Source organism: Scylla paramamosain, chromosome 48, assembly GCF_035594125.1.
Source record: "Scylla paramamosain isolate STU-SP2022 chromosome 48, ASM3559412v1, whole genome shotgun sequence".
NCBI classification, from domain to species: domain Eukaryota; kingdom Metazoa; phylum Arthropoda; class Malacostraca; order Decapoda; family Portunidae; genus Scylla; species Scylla paramamosain.
Window position 1 is genome coordinate 6462995 of NC_087198.1, and position 20000 is coordinate 6482994.

Genomic DNA, 20000 nt, shown 5'->3' on the forward strand with positions numbered 1-20000 from the left:
AGGCCGAGTGGTGTCAACGTGAGGGCAGTGTAGCTGATCGTGTGGAAAGTGGGGTGCCAACTCCACTGGTTCTAATTACAAGTCTGGTTGTAGTGCCGGACTGGAGCAACAAATATGCCCATTGGATCGAGAATGTGTAGTGCACTGATGTGGGTAATGTGAACTGGAAATATAAATAAGGATTGAGACAAAATGGTATATTATGTTCCTTGTTACGTGGCACGTCTTCCTATAATCTCCGGCTACTCCTAGTTACGAGTAGATGCCTGCCTTTCAGTGTGGTCAACGCCACGACACACCAGGTTTCCTTTAACATTCTCTCTCTCTCTCTCTCTCTCTCTCTCTCTCTCTCTCTCTCTCTCTCTCTCTCTCTCTCTCTCTCTCTCTCTCTCTCTCTCTCTCTCTCTCTCTCTCTCTCTCTCTCTCTCTCTCTCTCTCTCTCTCTCTCTCTCTCTCTCTCTCTCTCTCTGTAAAACAATATAAAAATCGATAACAGCAACAACAGCAACAACAACAAGCCCAGCTCCACACCATCTGGTTCACCACCACCACAGCCCCAACACAACAGCAACACAACCACAGCCGTTAACACCTGTACTACCACCACCACCACCACCACCACAACACAAAGTACAAAACAAACTCGTGCAGGAAATTAAATCTGAATTGTGATTGGATTTATATAGTTTTTCCTCTACTTTATTTCCTCTTTCGTATTTCCTCTTTCGTAACAAATCGCTACTGTGCTTTTTTTTTGTTTTTATCTCTTCTTTTTTCTTTCTACTTCCTCTTCTTCCATTTTCCACTTACTCCTTCCTTCTGCCCAATTTATTCACGTGGATTCTCCCCTTTTTTCCCCCCTTTTTCATTCACTATCATTCATTTCCTTCTTCCTTTTCATAATCAACACGTTTTCGCTTCCACTCAATGCCTCTTTCCCTTTTACACATCCATTGTTATTCATTATTTTCCTTTCTCTCATCGAATCTCTCCTTCCCTCTTCTTCTTTCATTCTTTCTTTCTTTCTTCACTGCAATTCCTTCCTTCCTTTTCCTTACATTCATTCATTCTTGTTTTCCTCTCCACATTAGCGCCTTCCTTCCCTCCTCCACACTCCTTCGCTTTCCTTCCTTTCTCCTGCATCTTTCTCTCTCTTGCACCCTTTCATTCGTTTCTCTTGCCCAGTCTCACACTACATATTCCCTCTTTTTCACCTCATTCCTTCCTTCCTCTCTTCTTTCCTCTACATTCTTTTACTCCTTTCCTTGCTTTACACTCCTTCCTCCTATTACCCTCTACCACTCTCACTCTTCCCTTCTTTCCCCTCTTCTTCCCCCTCGTTCTTTCCTCTTGTGCGCTCATATCTTGCATTCTGTTCTCTCTGCACCCACTACACCTCTTCCACCTCCTGCTCCACTTCCCTCCTTCAGCTCTGCATTTTTTCGCTTCTCACCTTCTTTCTTCCCTTCAGTAATTGCTCCACACAGACGCCATGTGGGTTAAGCGTGGAGGAGGAAGAGGAGGAGGAGGAGGAAGTGGTGGTGGTGGTGGAGTCCTTTGTAAGGCTTCTACACACCTGTTTAGGCTATTGATGTATGTGCGTGGCTGGTGAGACAAGAGGGATCAAATCAGATAATGAGGGATAGACAGTGGGGTTGAAAGAAGAAGTAGTAGAGGTTGGGTGAAGAACAGTGACAGAAGTATGAGAATGAAATATGACAGGAATGCCGTCTTGTCTGCGCCACAGGTGTTTCAGTTCATTTAGTTTTCTAAAATAATAGTACAACAGTTGTATTATTCATATATTGGTTCAGGTAAGGCTTTTCGAAATGTGTTTACTGGTTTCCTGAAGAGACGATGTTCATTTTCTTCTGCTGGAGTTGTGTTTATGTACGTGGCGTCCTTGAGTATGTGCGTCAGTTTGTGATGTACTTGTTTTCCTCTCATATAAAATATTGTATTAATTGGTTCCATTTTTGCTTGTGTGTGCAGTTCCTCCGGTGTGTGGGGATGTTTCGTTGTAGGCGAAGCGGAGTGGAAAAGTGTGTGTGTGTGTGTGAGAGAGAGAGAGAGAGAGAGAGAGAGAGAGAGAGAGAGAGAGAGAGAGAGAGAGAGAGAGAGAGAGAGAGAGAGAGAGAGAGAGAGAGAGAGAGAGAGAGAGAGAGAGAGAGAGAGAGAGAGAGAGAGAGAGAGAGAGAGAGAGAGAGAGAGAGAGAGAGAGAGAGAGAGAGAGAGAGAGAGAGAGAGAGAGAGAGAGAGAGTGAGGGGACAGGGGAAGCAGACGGGCAGACAGACAGACAACCATACATACAAACAGGCATACAGACAGACAGAGCCCTGCAACCTCCTCCCCCTACACACACACACACACACATACACACACACACAGGTATATAAAGAACACAGGCTTCTCCACCGACCTTGATGGAACGTTTTGTGGTGAAAAGTTGAGAATTTCCAAAGGTATCACTGACTGGAGAGGTGTAATGAAGTGGACTCTTGGTTTTCTTTAGTCCAATGGCTTCTCCACCAACCTTGATAGGACGCAGTGTAAGTGTCGTCGATTATTTTCTTAGTCGCTAATGACAAAAAGAGTAATGAGTTCCAGAAATTGTCTTTTTTTTTCCCTGCGAGATTAATGAAATGTGGCTGTGGAGGTGAAGCATGCATTCTTCAAACACTACTGACATTAAAAGAAGTATTCGAGTTCTTAGAGTTGTTCTCATGTCTACAGTCAGTTTTTACTGTTGTGGTTCCTGCCTTCGACTTTAATAGAATGTTGTGGCGTAAGAGAAATATATATTTTTTCAAACGCCACTGACATCAAGTACAGTTATCGAGTTTTTGAATGAAATATTTTAACATCAGCAGTTATTTATTTATTTATTTATTTATTTATTTATTTTAGTTTTGGCTTCTCATGCTTGGTAGTGTGTCGTGGTGCAGGTGAACACAATGGTCTGTTTTTTGTATGAAATGTGTATTATTAAATAGGGTAAGTAAAGATTTTTTTTTAATGTATTCATGTAAACAACAAATCTACGTATTTTTTTTATTTCTATTAAATAATTAAAGTTTTTTTTTTAATGTATTCATGTAAACAACAAATCTACGTTTTTTTTTTTATTTCTATTAAAAAATGAAAGTTTTTTTTTTAATGTATTCATGTAAACAACAAATCTACTTTTTTTCCTATTAAATAATAATAATAACAATAATAATAATAATAATAATAATAATAATAACAATAATAATTCTCTCTCTCTCTCTCTCTCTCTCTCTCTCTCTCTCTCTCTCTGGAACACTACCACTGCCAGTAAAAAGAGTAATCGAGTTGTTGAAGTACTTAAATGCCTGAAGTTGTATGAATTTACTGGTTCTTGCCACGACTGATGGCCTTGGAATAAGCGAAGAGAACAACTTGGAGCAGCACCGCAAACACTAAAAGCAGCACACGAATAGTTCAAACCTCTCAGCCGCTCTTGTTTTCATATCTGCTCAGTGAGGGTGGCTGGAGTAAACCGATAGCTGGAACATTCGACCACCTGAACAATTCGTAATACTGAAAAAATTAACTGGAATATGACTGAACCAATTCCATCACTCCTAATGCACAAAAGAAACCGAAAAAAATGATGTAGTTGGTGAAAGACTTGCCCAACTAAACGATTCCTGTCATAGAAACATGAAAAATTAAAACACTAACAATTTCTGGGATTTCTGATAAATTCTCATTTTCTTATGGTCTCTCTCTCTCTCTCTCTCTCTCTCTCTCTCTCTCTCTCTCTCTCATATATATATATATATATATATATATATATATATATATATATATATATATATATATATATATATATATATATATATATATATATATATATATATATATATATATATATATATATATATATATATATATATATATATATATATATATATATATATATATATATATATATATATATATATATATATATATATATATATATATATATATATATATATATATATATATATATATATATATATATATATATATATATATATATATATATATATATATATATATATATATATATATATATATATATATATATATATATATATATATATATATATATATATATATATATATATATATATATATATATATATATATATATATATATATATATATATATATATATATATATATATATATATATATATATATATATATATATATATATATATATATATATATATATATATATATATATATATATATATATATATATATATATATATATATATATATATATATATATATATATATATATATATATATATATATATATATATATATATATATATATATATATATATATATATATATATATATATATATATATATATATATATATATATATATATATATATATATATATATATATATATATATATATATATATATATATATATATATATATATATATATATATATATATATATATATATATATATATATATATATATATATATATATATATATATATATATATATATATATATATATATATATATATATATATATATATATATATATATATATATATATATATATATATATATATATATATATATATATATATATATTTTTTTTTTTTTATGTAGGAAGGATACTGGAAAAGGGCAACAAAAATCTAATAATAAAAATGCCCACTGAAATGCCAGTCCCTTAAAAGGGTCAAAGCAGTGGTCAAAAATTGGTGGATAAGTGTCTTGAAACCTCCCTCTTGAAGGAATTCAAGTCATAGGAAGGTGGAAATACAGAAGCAGGCAGGGAGTTCCAGAGTTTACCAGAGAAAGGGATGAATGATTGAGAATACTGGTTAACTCTTGCGTTAGAGAGGTGGACAGAATAAGGGTGAGAGAAAGAAGAAAGTCTTGTGCAGCGAGGCCGCGGAAGGAGGGGAGGCATGCAGTTAGCAAGATCAAAAGAGCAGTTGGCATGAAAATAGCGGTAGAAGACAGCTAGATATGCAACATTGCGGCGGTGAGAGAGGGGCTGAAGACAGTCAGTTAGAGGAGAGGAGTTGATGAGACAAAAAGCTTTTGACTCCACCCTGTCTAGAAGAGCAGTATGAGTGGAACCCCCCAGACATGTGAAGCATACTCCATACATGGACGGATAAGGCCCTTGTACAGAGTTAGCAGCTGGGGGGTGGGTGAGAAAACCTGGCGGAGACGTCTCAGAACACCTAACTTCATAGAAGCTGTTTTAGCTAGAGATGAGATGTGAAGTTTCCAGTTCAGATTATAAGTAAAGGACAGACCGAGGATGTTCAGTGTAGAAGAGGGGGACAGTTGAGTGTCATTGAAGAAGAGGGGATAGTTGTCTGGAAGATTGTGTCGAGTTGATAGATGGAGGAATTGAGTTTTTGAGGCATTGAACAATACCAAGTTTGCTCTGCCCCAATCAGAAATTTTAGAAAGATCAGAAGTCAGGCGTTCTGTGGCTTCCCTGCGTGATGTGTTTACCTCCTAAAGGGTTGGACGTCTATGAAAAGACGTGGAAGAGTGCAGGGTGGTATCATCAGCATAGGAGTGGATAGGACAAGAAGTTTGGTTTAGAAGATCATTAATGAATAATAAGAAGAGAGTGGGTGACAGGACAGAACCCTGAGGAACACCACTGTTAATAGATTTAGGAGAAGAACAGTGACCGTCTACCACAGCAGCAATAGAACGGTCAGAAAGGAAATTTGAGATGAAGTTACAGAGAGGATAGAAACCGTAGGAGGGTAGTTTTGAAATGAAAGCTTTGTGCCAGACTCTATCAAAGGCTTTTGATATGTCCAAGGCAACAGCAAAAGTTTCACCAAATTCTCTAAAAGAGGATGACCAAGACTCAGTAAGGAAAGCCAGAAGATCACCAGTAGAGCGGCCTTGACGGAACCCATACTGGCGATCAGATAGAAGGTTGTGAAGTGATAGATGTTTAAGAATCTTCCTGTTGAGGATGGATTCAAAAACTTTAGATAGGCAGGAAATTAAAGCAATAGGACGGTAGTTTGAGGGATTAGAGCGGTCACCCTTTTTAGAAACAGGTTGAATGTAGGCAAACTTCCAGCAAGAAGGAAAGGTAGATGTTGACAGACAGAGCTGAAAGAGTTTGACTAGCAAGGTGCAAGCATGGAGGCACAGTTTCGGAGAACAATAGGAGGGACCCCATCAGGTCCATAAGCCTTCCAAGGGTTTAGGCCAGCGAGGGCATGGAAAACATCATTGCGAAGAATTTTAATACGTGGCATGAAGTAGTCAGAAGGTTAAGGAGAGGGAGGAACAAGCCCAGAATCATCCAAGGTAGAGTTTTTAGCAAAGGTTTGAGCAAAGAGTTCAGCTTTAGAAATAGATGTTATAGCAGTGGTGCCATCTGGTTGAAGTTTGGGTGTGTGTGGCAGTGTTTGGGTGTGTGTGGCAGTGTCTGGGTGTGTTTGGCAGTGTGTGGGTGTGTGTGGCAGTGTCTGAGTGTGTGTGGCAGTGTCTGGGTGTGTGTGGCAGTGTCTGGGTGTGTGTGGCAGTGTCTGGGTGTGTGTGGCAGTGTCTGGGTGCGTGTGGCAGTGTCTGGGTGTGTGTGGCAGTGTCTGGGTGTGTGTGGCAGTGTCTGGGTGTGTGTGGCAGTGTCTGGGTGTGTGTGGCAGCTTCTGGGTGTGTGTGGCAGTGTCTGGGTGTGTGTGGCAGTGTCTGTAATGACTTGATTGAAAGTTTCTGTGGTTTACTCACATCACACTAATTCAAATCAAGTGTTGGTGGTGCAGGTGTGAGCAACAGCCAGGTAGAGGAGGGACACAGTTTTTGGGCATTTTCAGATGTGTAAGTGTGTAATGTGTTATGTTTTCAGGTGTGTAAATGTGTTTTTCATGTGTAGATAGCTTGGGTTTGTATTTCTGTCTGTGTATTGTGTCGTTCTGGTGTTGAATTTGTTGTTGTCTTGTGTTTTGTTCATGTTTTTCTTCATTCCTCTGTGTGTTTCTTTCCCCCGTCTCCTGCCTGTCCTTCACAACAAACGTCGTTCTTTTCTTGCACCAATTACCATCCAATCATTGTTTTTAATCATTACATTCTCTCTCTCCCTCTCTCTGTCTGTCTTACCTGTTTTTCGTCATCTAATTTCCTCCTTTCTTCCTCTCTTACACTTGCAATTCTCTCTTCAATCTCTATCTCTCTCTCTCTTTCATCAGTTCCTCTCTCAGTCTGTCCAGGCCCTGAGCAATTAAAGAGAGGCATTAGAGTAAGACAGAACATTTTCAGTGTGAATTGTGGGTGTCCTCTCCCTCTTTCTCTCTTTGTCTCTTTCTCTCCCTCTCACCTCCCATCTGCTGAGAGAGGAGGGTGGGGAGGAGGGCGGGTGCTCCTCGCTGGGACTTGAAGAGAAAGGCAGGCTAGTGGGGGAGGTGCTGGTGGTGGCTGTGGTCGTTGTCATCATTCTAAATCTAGACCTTATGTTTTCAACCTCCAGCCTGTGTCTCTTTCTCTCCTCCTCCAGTTCCCTTCGGCCTTCCTCCACCTGAAGTAGTAGTAGTAGTAGTTGTAGTAGTAGTAGTAGTAGTTAGTGTTTTGGTACAGGGGACATGACAAGGGTGACTAAGAGGGGGTCTGGTGGGGGTCTTCAAGTGGCACAGGGGACATGACAAGGGTGACTAGGAGGGGGTCAGTACCACAACATACTTACCTGCAAGGCCATAAAGTCTCTCTCCTGATTGGCTGAGGGCTGGCCAATCAGAGGCTGGGACTGCAGTGGTGTGGGAGGGGGAAGGAGGGCCACACCTAACCTTCCTCCTCCTCCTCCTCCTCCTCCTTCCTCTTCCTCTTCCTCCTCCTCTTCTTCAAAACTAAAAGGAAAAATATCTTCAATATATAAATCTGTTAATATAAAGTCAGTGATGGTGGTGGTGGTGGTGGTGGTGGTGGTGGAGGGGGAGAGGCCAACCTGTGGGGGGGGGAGAGGAGGGGGAGAGGGGGGCAGTGTGTATGTATATATGTGTGTGTGTGTGTGTGTGTGTGTGTGTGTGTGTGTGTGTGTGTGTGTGTGTGTGTGTGTGTGTGTGTGTGTGTGTGTGTGTGTGTGTGTGTGTGTGTGTGTGTGTGTGTGTGTGTGTGTGTGTCCTTAAATATACCAAATACTATTACTATTACTATTATTATTTTTATTGTTATTATCATTACTACTACTACTACTACTACTTTTAATATAACAACAACAGCAACAACAACAACAACCACCACCACCACCACTACCACCACCACCACCACCACTACTACTAATTCAAATTGAAGAAGAAGAAGAAGAAGAAGAAGAAGAAGAAGAAGAAGAAGAAGAAGAAAAACAAGAAGAATAACAACAAGATACCTATAACTCTCACTCTCTCTCTCTCTCTCTCTCTCTCTCTCTCTCTCTCTCTCTCTCTCTCTCTCTCTCTCTCTCTCTCTCTCTCTCTCTCTCTCTCTCTCTCTCTCTCTCTCTCTCTCTCTCTCTAACCTGTGCTTGTCCAGTTTGATGTGCTTTGGGTAGTCAGGAAGAGCTGTGAAATGCTGTTTGGTCTTCACAGAGCACTTCTTCTCCTCCTCCTCCTCCTCCTCCTCCTCCTTCTCCTCTTCTTCTTCTTCTTCCTCCTCCTCTCCCTCCTGTTCTTTCATCTGGCAGCCATGGTGGTGGTGGTGGTGGTAGTGGTGTAGTGCTGGAAATTAATTATGTATATTTCTATTTTTTTTTTAGGCTAAGGCCCATGTAATGTGCGGGGATGGCCAGACAGTCTCAGTATCATGTGACTAACCCCTCCCCCTTCCCCTCCTCTCCTCAGTTTCCTTTTGTCCTTACTTTTTCCCCCTCTCAGCGTCACTGTGTTGACCACTTCTATGATAAATTTACCCCGTGAATAAACGTAATTTCTCCTGCTTGGCCAGGTTATAGAGGCGAATTTTTCACCTAATTCCAGAGAATGGGGAGCCCTTAATACGATAAAATTAATTCTATAATGGTAAGGTCTTAAGCCAGCTCAAACAAATCCCAGATAATTACGCCGCGCCAATGAGGTTGACGAATCTGATAAGTCTTCTTTGCTTCGCTGTCCTCTTACCCCTGTTGCTACGCAAGCCGGGAAGAGATACCAGACTTTGACTAATTCCCCAATTGATTTCAAAAGTCCATTGAATTAAACTTCTTAAAGTAACAACTCCCTTCCTGTGCGAACCATTACCAGTGCTTTCTTTTCAGTGTCTTGCTTCTTCGTGTAATGTTCGTCGCCGCCGCCGCTGTATTTCCTCAACAATATCCAGTGCATTTTGCCACCAGTAACCAATCACTGAGTGGGTTAGGGTACAACTAGAGCACGACCGGCGGGATAAACACATGAACTTTGGCCTTTTTCGCAGCACACACACACACACACACACACACAGTCAAGTAAATACGTATAGTACAAATAGAACTTCATATGAGCAAATAAGACATATTCTCTCTCTCTCTCTCTCTCTCTCTCTCTCTCTCTCTCTCTCTCTCTCTCTCTCTCTCTCTCTCTCTCTCTCTCTCTCTCTCTCTCTCTCTCTCTCTCTCTCTCTCTCTCTCTCTCTCTCTCTCTCTCTGACACACACACTCTCATACACACACACAGTCACACAGACCGTGGAGGGTTCTGCAGGACGGGCAGCTGGATGGTGATGGTGGTGTCTGTTGTCGTCTGGAGTTCTGTCTTTTCCAGCACTCGTGGCTTCTCTGGTTCCGTCCATTCTTCAAGTGTCGTCAGTATGTCACAGTGCACTGTTGTAAAGCACTCCTTCACTTCTAACGTGTACTTTTTGCCTGGAGTCAGGTGAGCAAACTGCGGCGGGAGAAGAGGTGAAGTTAAGGGCAATATCATGAAACACTTCTGCGCCACACCTCCGCTACATTCAAAAGGCTGTATATAGGTGCAGTTACGTGAGTTTTTAAGGCCGATTTTTATCTATTTATTTATTCTCTCTCTTTTTTTTAATCAAGCAAATCATCTCTGTGGCTTTTGAGAATAGTCGTGGTGAGAGAGCAAAGCGTTTCTGAACACAGATCTTTAGCCTGTAGATGTTTCACCGCCAGGCATGTCAAGGTCCCTTTTCTGAAATGCGTTTGGTTTCTCATAAAGACTATTTTCAAAAGCCACAGGGATAATGCGCCGGGTTCTCATGGGTGTTTTGTTCATCAGTAGTATAAAATTCTTGTTAGACTATCATTAGAATCAAAATCACTTTAGCAATCGCCAGTCACACCTAGTAAGAGTCGAGCTGGGACGCCGAAACGTTTCACAATATGGTTCTGTAATCACGCGAGGAGTTTGCATTTGTGCGTCAGTGGGTAAGACCTTTCACATACTTTGATTTCAGTATCAGTGACATTTTTCACTGTGCTCTTGTCTCCTCCATCCAAGAATGTGAGTGTGTAGTAATCAGGGTTGCCAATGTGTGAGAGTGTAGTAATCAGGGTTGACATTGTGTGACCGTGTAGTAATCAGGGTTGCCAATGTGTGAGTGTGTAGTAATCAGGGTTGCCAATGTGTGAGTGTGTAGTAATCAGGGTTGCCAATGTGTGAGTGTGTAGTAATCAGGGTTGCCAATATATGAGAGTGTAGTAATCAGGGTTGCCAATGTGTGAGTGTGTAGTAATCAGGGTTGCCAATGTGTGAGTGTGTAGTAATCAGGGTTGCCAATATGTGAGAGTGTAGTAATCAGGGTTGCTAATGTGTGAGAGTGTAGTAATCAGTGTTGTCATTGTGTGAGTGTGTAGTAACCAGGGTTGCCAATGTTACTCTGAAGTCCGTTCCAAGTAAAGCGCAGGGTTGTTTTTGCGTCGATCTCTGCCCTAGTCCTTGGATTTCAATAGCCTACGAGGGGAAAAATTAAAGCTCAGATGAGGTCAGGAAACTAACCTGATCATAGTGATGCAGACTGTTTGAAACACACACACACACACACACACACACACACACATTTTTTTTTATTTTATTTATTTTTTATTTATTTATTCATTTACTTATTTAATTATTTATTTATTATTATTTGTTATTCCGTCAGCAGGAGCTTCCCCCTGCGGGTTCTAATTTAGTTAGCGCACATCTCTACAACTCACCGGTCCACCTGGCCTCTGGAGGGCACGACGATGATTTGGTGGGAGCACCTTTTGGCGTCCATCGCATAGAAAAATAGCGCTTTCAGTCTCGTTAACACCTTCATGGAGGTAACTTTTGACGGCGCGTCTTTCTTGTTTTATGACATTCCTTCATGAGAGCCACCGCTTTGCCGTATTTTGCATATTTTGATTGATCTGCATGTGAGGGAAAGTTTCTGCCTGGCAACTCACGCAACTCTCGCCTCATCACTACAGCTCGAGCTGGAGTGCGAAAAATGCGCGAATTATTTGTCATAACACACTTCATATACGGGATAGCCAGTTTTGTTGACCCCATCAGACTCACCAGTGACTGTACAATCAACGTGTATTGTAAGAACTTGACAAAAAAAAAAAAAAAGCAGAAAATGGTATTACGACGAATTGAACTGTGAAGATGTTAAAAAAAAAAAGTGTATAACATATTTTACTTATGTTCGCTATTTCTAACAGTTAATCATTGAAAAATGAAATAAATTATTAGGAAAAACTCTCGTGAACACGAAAGTATAATCAAAATGCAGATGAAGCTCCACGCATTGTAAACACAGCGTCACTTACAGCAACATGTCGTTCGCCGCAACCTTCACGGTGGCGCGACTCTTGGTGTGATGGTTGGTGGTCGGGGAGGGTCCCGGGTAGTGAGGCCTGGGCAGCAGCGACACAGCATTTTCGTGCAGGTGTGGTGCAATATTGCGCAATACCAAGAACAACCTCAATAAGAACTGTGGGGTCCGTATGAGCCGGTCTGAGACGAGTCTAAGAAATTGGAACCCTCCAGTCGCTGGGGAAGGTCCTTGAAGTTGCTCTGCAAGTTAAAGCACCTGTTACCTGATTACTTTTTTAATTTCTCCAAATGACACATAACCTGGGAAAGAAAAACAATGATTGAGGAGAGCAGGGAAAAAAAAAATCATTATTACGGAGCGAGAGAGAGAGAGAGAGAGAGAGAGAGAGAGAGAGAGAGAGAGAGAGAGAGAGAGAGAGAGAGAGAGAGAGAGAGAGAGAGAGAGAGAGAGAGAGAGAGAGAGAGAGAGAGAGAGAGAGAGAGAGAGAGAGAGAGAGAGAGAGAGAGAGAGAGAGAGAGAGAGAGAGAGAGAGAGAGAGAGAGAGAGAGAGAGAGAGAGAGAGAGAGAGAGAGAGAGAGACGATGAGGAAAGTGTGTGTGTGTGTGTGTGTGTGTGTGTGTGTGTGTGTGTGTGTGTGTGTGTGTTGCGCGGTTTGTGTTACCACCCCCCATTTGTGAGGATTTCTTTTACTATTAGTATTGTTTTTTAATGTATTAAAGAGAGGGACCAAGTACAAAGAAATGGTTAAAAAAAAGTTTATAAATGCTGTCCCTAAAGAAGAACAAAGGATTATGTTATTGTTGTTGTTGTTGTTGTTGTTGTGATGGTGGACTCAAGTGCCACCTTCACCACCATAAGTCTCACACAGGCACAAGTACGGAGTCTCACATTGGGAAATTGCAATAAAGGAGGTTTCTTTGGTGAGGGAGAGGTCGATGGCGGCGCCCACGTCGTTGGCAGGGTTGGCGGTTACGGTGTAGTTCGTAAAGGGCAGCAGATCTTTTAATGCTATCGTTGCTCTTCCCCCAGCGTTGACAGCACCGTATTTAACGAGGGGATTCTTGACTTTCTTACTCGATGGCTTCAGAATGAATTGCACTTTCATACTGTAACCATTATATTTAACGCAATTGTCTTCCACGATAGCTGTGCATCTTCTGGAATCACACTGAAGACTTCTCACCCTAACTTCAGGTTCTGATGGGGTGAGAACACACGACTAAGGTAGTTATAAGGGACTTGCATCAGCATTACATACGTTGTTGCATTTATCCACGTACTTCTCTTGGACTGCCTGCAGAAGAAAGAAAAAAGAGAAAAGATTATCATTATTATTTTCTTTTGCGTTTTTACCTTTACAAGACAACTCAAAGGCAAACGATATTGAAGAAAATGACCTTGTTTTTTATATTTTTTTATTTTATCTATTAATCTATTATCTTATTTCATTTATTTACTTATTTTATTTTTGTTGATGCTACACTGAAAGATGTTCAGAGAGAGAGAGAGAGAGAGAGAGAGAGAGAGAGAGAGAGAGAGAGAGAGAGAGAGAGAGAGAGAGAGAGAGAGAATGTGTGTGTGTGTATGTGTTAGTCTTTCAGTAAGAGTGAAAAGAAATACAAAGAAAATCTATAACTTTCAGCCATAATGGAATGAGGAGAGAAGAGAAGAACGAAAGTGCGCGACTCACCTGTAGCAGGGGTGACTGTAGAGTTTGTTGCTATTATTTTGCCAGTGGTCTTTTCTCGTATTTGGAAAGTCGTATTGGTGTAAGGGCGTGCCGAAATTTTCATAGCTTGCCAGTTTAACTTTGCGTCTTGCCAGTTACTGAATTTTATGTCATAATCACACGCCAGGAAGTCAAACTGTTGATATATGAAGTGGAGAGAAGAGAGGCGAAATGCTAGAATGCTGTTGAAACCTGCAGTAAAGTGGCTAATATTACTCAGCTGTGAACATACACACACACACACACACACACACACCATTCAGACTTATTAGTAATCCCCATCTTGTATCTAAACTGGTCCTTACTGAGATCAAGATGACTCGGCGTGAAGGTTACTCGATTGGGTTCAGCACAGATATCGATCCCTACTTTTCTCTGTCCTGTGGGTGAAGGAACAAAGAGGAAGAACTGTCATAGCTGTCTTATTGTCAGGGAAACTTTGATGAAAATAATGAAATAGGAAAGGAGAGTTGGAGGGCCTCGGATTGTGTACACCCCACGCAGGGACTGAACAAAGAACCGTTTAAGTTTCTTCGTGTTTTACCCTCCCATGAAAGACAATCAGTTTGGAATGCGTCGAGCATGATGGAGGAAAGAGCGGTGCACGTTTCCCTCTGCTCTGGGATTGGAAGGTGGGAAGGGAGAAGGAGAGGCTAGAGGAGAGAGCAGGAAGGTGTGGGTTGAGGGTGGGGAAGAGACGTGCCATGGACCTGGAAAGGCTGGGCTGGAAGAGAATGAGAGATTTCTGGGAAAGATCGCTTGCTATGAGAGACTGGGCTACACTGGGAAAGTTTAGGGAAGGTTCCATGCCAGATCGCAGGCAAGTGGACATTAGGGGAAGGAACAGAGCAAGTATGATGATATTGAATTCACAAGTCACAAAAATCATTGGTGCCGTATCTTTAAATATGTTTCTTTTTTGTTTCCCTTGATGATACAGATTAGTTGTTAAAACGCCAACTACAATCGTAAAGCCATCCTTGAAAGCCCTCAGTAACTTCTACAATCTGTCAGAAGTAGTGAAGATAACACCTGGAAAAGTTTCAGAATACAGACCTTGGTTAATATCTCCGTTATCTTCAGGGTTGTCTCTTCTACTTGTTGTGCTCCTGTCAACAAAGCGTTACAAGAGCCTTAGCCTCACTTCTACAAATTACACTTCGGTTTTGCTTCTGTTTTTTTTTACCGAAATGTGTGCTGCCTTTCCTGATGTGGTGCGATGAAAGGAAGCATATACGGACTTCGTCAGAGAGAGAGAGAGAGAGAGAGAGAGAGAGAGAGAGAGAGAGAGAGAGAGAGAGAGAGAGAGAGAGAGTTAACAATATCATAATACAGACTTGTAATGCGAGAGAAGAAATGATGATGATGATGATGATTGTGTGTGTGTGTGTGTGTGTGTGTGTGTGTGTGTGTGTGTGTGTGTGTGTGTGTGTGTGTGTGTGTGTGTGTGTGTGTGTGTGTGTGTGTGTGTGTGTGTGTGTGTAATATTCTTTTCATACTCACTTGCTCACTTGATATGAGAAGCATAGCCGGTCAGGAAGACGCAGGCTGTATACACACAGACACACACACACACACACACACACACACACACACACACACACACACACACACACACACACAGAGAGAGAGAGAGAGAGAGAGAGAGAGAGAGAGAGAGAGAGAGAGAGAGAGAGAGAGAGAGAGAGAGAGAGAGAGAGAGAGAGAGAGAGAGAGAGAGAGAGAGAGAGAGAGAGAGATCCAAATTAATACAGCAACAGAAAAAATCGAAAATAAATACTTATACACGCACGCACGCACGCACGCACTCACTGGAATACACCACACAAAAAAATTATTAATATTTGTATTGTTTATATTAAGTAAACATGTGCCTAACAATACGACTTACTGAAAACAGTGACGAATACCACGTGTGTCTTCCACATTGCTTCTCCTGCTTGTCCTGAAACACACACACACAGAGAGAGAGAGAGAGAGAGAGAGAGAGAGAGAGAGAGAGAGAGAGAGAGAGAGAGAGAGAGAGAGAGAGAGAGAGAGAGAGAGAGAGAGAGAGAGAGAGAGAGAGAGAGAGAGAGAGAGAGAGAGAGAGAGATCGTATCACTTACATAACCATGTGAATTTATATTATATACACACATTTTGAGAGAGAGAGAGAGAGAGAGAGAGAGAGAGAGAGAGAGAGAGAGAGAGAGAGAGAGAGAGAGAGAGAGAGAGTTGTAAACTTCGCTCCTGAGAAGACGCAGGCGATGGTCATCTCGCGGTCCCCAGGTGCCTCACATGCAGTCTCAGGACAGCTGCGTTTTGGAGGCAAGAGCCTGCCACTTCAGGATTATATCAAGATCCTGGGCGTGCCTGTGGACCGCGGCCTACGCTTCGATCACCACATCGGTGTCGTCGCCCGCCAGACCTCTCTCCGAGTCTCTGCCCTGCGCAGGATGGCGAACACCCTCGACCCACGGGGCATCCTCACGCTATACAGGGCACAGATACGCCCATGTATGGAGTACGGTGTCCTGTCCTGGATGTCGAGTGCCCCCACCCACATGCAGAGACTGGATGCTGTGCAGCGGCGAGCTCTGCGTCTGGTGGCCACCCATGAGGACCAACAGCACCAACCACCAGTAACGTCACTGGAGCATCGCCGGGACGTGTCGGCGCTAGTGGTGTGCCACAAAACTCAGGTGCAGAGGGTCCCTCACCTTGACTCCCTGAGGTTGCTGCCACACACAGTGCAGAGGTGCACCAGAGCTGCGGCCAGTAGCGACGAGCTAGTGAAGGTGCCTCGATCTCGCTCTAGCCAACACCAGCGTACCTACACAGCCAGGACTTCGCGGCTGTGGAACATGTTCACGGCGGCCACGCCCCAAGTGCAGGACATGTCCACGCACCAGGTGAAGCTGGCAGCCCACAGCTGGCGTAGCACGCACCTGTCCCCACTGGTGCTTTAAATTTTTTTTATTTTATTGTATTATTGTATTAGCATTATCATCTTTATGTTAAATATGTATAGTGTTATTCCTGTAAATAATACTATCATAGGCTTCTTAAATAATTCCATACTCAACGTGGAATTTTGAGCCTTTCTGTAAATATTTGTTTAAAAAAAAAAAAAAAAGAGAGAGAGAGAGAGAGAGAGAGAGAGAGAGAGAGAGAGAGAGAGAGAAACTGGCGATTTTAATTTGTCAGTTAGGAAGAAACAGGACATTTGAATGGTAAAACGCTTTGAGCATTTCTCAAGAACATTTTTCACAGGCCACATAGTTTATTATTATTATTATTATTATTATTATTATTATTATTATTATTATTATTATTATTATTATTATTATTACTCTTACTATTATTATTATTATGTGTGTTTCTCGCACTGATGATGCAGAATCCTTGTTAATTAAACGATCACTAGAATCACGACAGTACAGGATGAAAACCTCTTTACCTTCCACCACAGTCTTTTCAAAGGAGTCGAGATGAAAGCCTTTTTAATGTCGAAGAATTTGGTCTTTGCTTCGAGTGTGTGTGTGTGTGTGTGTGTGTGTGTGTGTGTGTGTGTGTGTGTGTGTGTGTGTGTGTGTGTGTGCATACTGCGATGAGGATTTCCTGTCTAGTTTAAAGATAAGCCAACTTATTATCGACTCACCACTAACAACCTCATTCACTTCTTTATTAATGTTCAGGATCAGTTTGTTCTGATCTCTTTCCTGAGGAATGAGGAATAAGGAATGGAAGTGTGAAAGGTGATAGTAGTAGTAGTAGTAGTAGTAGTAGTAGTAGTAATAGTAGTAGCAGTGGTAGTAGTAGTTGCTGTCGGTGGCATAGCACTGTTATTATTTCGGCTGAAGGACGGATGTGGGAGTAGGTGGATGTATGGAAAGGTGGACTGGGTAGATAGCCAGTTGGGTGGATTAATTGCTCTGTGTATGGGTGAAATGTTGTGCTGATGGATAGGTGGATGGGTGAGTGAATGGTTAGGAGGAAGGGTGAGTGGGTGGATGGATGTGGTGATCGCCGGCTGTGTTAATGCAGGGGCTGGTCAACTCTCCCTCAGTTATCTGGAGAAGCACACTCTAAAACCGTCTCTCGTGATACATCTTGATGCACTGCACCTGAAAGCTACAAAACATTGATCCTAAGTGTTTATGGTAACAGTTTCCACGGAATCTGGTGATGCACATTCTACACAACAGTTATTATAAGCAAAATACTCGCAACAAGGCTCTCAGTGATTTCATATCTATTTCTAGTCTTCTGCTACATAATTAATTTGAAATACTTTCCACTGGTTTCTACAGGGACTCATGTTTTATCTAGCAAATCCCAAAAAGGTATTATTGCAGTTTCAATCAATACACCGTAGGTAAGTATAGCCCCTGGCAGGGTCTACATCTCACTGTTTGGAGCATTTCTAGCCTTATTTTACCCTGTCGGAAATTAATAACAACTTCAGATGAGAATGTCAAAGATTCAAGTCAATTCTAGCTCAAGTCCACTAGTAGTCGTCTCTCGTAGGATGCTGAGTGTGTTCGTATGTTTATCATCAACAGTGCACGTGCGCGATGGTGACGTGACGTTGACACACGTGTTAAGACTTGTGATAACGTGGAGTTACCTGCTGTGAATCAGGTCACACGGAAATCTGACAGCCAATCACATGTAGGCACGTGTGTTTAGAGGAGGAAGGAGCACCCGGGACTGTCTGTGGTGCGTCACTTTCACCATGGACACGGAAGAGAGACGTGTGCTGGCTATCAATATATGAAGTGCAGTTTACCGCCAGTTCCCTCAAATTCTTCTGGTATTTTTCGTTAAGTAATTACTGCTGGTATGCAGTGATGACTGACAATGTAGGAGGTGACAAAATGTTACGTTACATCAGTTTACCTTGTGTGTGGGTTAGGAGGTTAGGTTAGTGACCTTAAGGGAGAGTCCAAGAGAGACGAAGCCCTTTCCGATTAGGTTAGGTTGGTTACGTTGGGTTAAGATCATGTAGAAAAATCCCGTTTTCGAAATATGCTGCTTGTCATCCTTAAACTTTTTTCTGGAATGTCAAAAATATCCCACCAGATTCCTGTGCTTCCTAGCTTTAGTGAAAGGTAAAGAGGATGAAAGCATTGGTTGAAACTGCGAATTTACCCACTAAGAGAGTCGAGCAAGTATTATTTGTACTGACAGGATATTACGACAGCCAATACCGCGCGGTGATGAAAGGAACACTGGGCGATATCAGACCCGCCGGTTTCTCCAAAACACCCAACAAACCTGAGGCGACAGATACGAGTTTGTAGTGGTGCTGTAAAACCCTAGTCTGTAGTACTTCCCAGACCATCCAGTCACTCGCACGTGTTGGGAAGTCTTTCGCAAGCTCTCGCTGGAACACAAAATGTTTTTAAGTTTCTGACGGGGACTCACCAGGTGTACTAGGCATGAGAGAGAGAGAGAGAGAGAGAGAGAGAGAGAGAGAGAGAGAGAGAGAGAGAGAGAGAGAGAGAGAGAGAGAGAGAGAGAGAGAGAGAGAGAGAGAGAGAGAGAGAGAGAGAGAGAGAGAATTTTTTATTTATTTCCTTTGTTCCTTCCTCTTCTCCTTTATTTCTTCTTTATCTTTCTATCTTTCTCTCTCCTCTGTCTTCTTTCTTTCATTTCTTCTATTCCTTCCTCTTCTCCTATTTATTATCTTCGTTCTATGTCCTCTTCCTTCTTTGTCTTCTCTCTCTCCTCTTCCTGCCTTCCATCACTTATGAAAATATTAAATACATATTTTTAACATAATAATAATAATGATGATGATAATAATAATAATAATGAAATAATACAGATTAATTCCTCTCACAAACAGTAACTCTCTCTCTCTCTCTCTCTCTCTCTCTCTCTCTCTCTCTCTCTCTCTCTCTCTCTCTCTCTCTCTCTCTCTCTCTCTCTCTCTCTCTCTCTCTCTCTCCCTCTCTCATGTGACAGGCTGTGGGGAGCGACTGTGGGTTCGTCAACATACTGTATGGGACGTACTATGGATCTGTGGGTGAGAGAGAGAGAGAGAGAGAGAGAGAGAGAGAGAGAGAGAGAGAGAGAGAGAGAGAGAGAGAGAGAGAGAGAGAGAGAGAGAGAGAGAGAGAGAGAGAGAGAGAGAGAGAGAGAGAGAGAGAGAGAGAGAGAGAGAGAGAGAGGGGGCACATTCTTATTGGTGAAGGGGACAACTTGGTTTTCATTTAAAAGCATTTCTGCACCTCAGTTATAGCCTCTCTCTCTCTCTCTCTCTCTCTCTCTCTCTCTCTCTCTCTCTCTCTCTCTCTCTCTCTCTCTCTCTCTCTCTCTCTCTCTCTCTCTCAAGTTAGCTTATCTTAAACTAGACAGAAAATCCTCACCTTTAGTACACACACACACACACACACACACACACACACACACACACACACACACACACACACACACACACTCCCTGAAGTTGATAATCCGAAGCACAGCCAATGACAGCTTCCTTTCAGTTGCGCACACCTGCAGGTTATCGCCCAACTTGACCTGCCAAAATACA

At 41.7% G+C, this 20000-nt stretch overlaps 1 protein-coding gene across 1 annotated transcript in view; it reads left to right on the forward strand.

The window, feature by feature from the left end:
* LOC135095244 (uncharacterized) overlaps positions 1-7553 on the forward strand; it is an 11424-nt gene extending 3871 nt beyond the window's left edge. The window contains exons 3-4 of the mRNA XM_063996027.1: positions 6801-6855; positions 7367-7553. Of these exons, the coding sequence (XP_063852097.1) occupies positions 6801-6855; positions 7367-7553 (242 nt within the window). The remainder of the gene's footprint in view (positions 1-6800; positions 6856-7366) is intronic.
* Positions 7554-20000: the final 12447 nt, after the last annotated feature.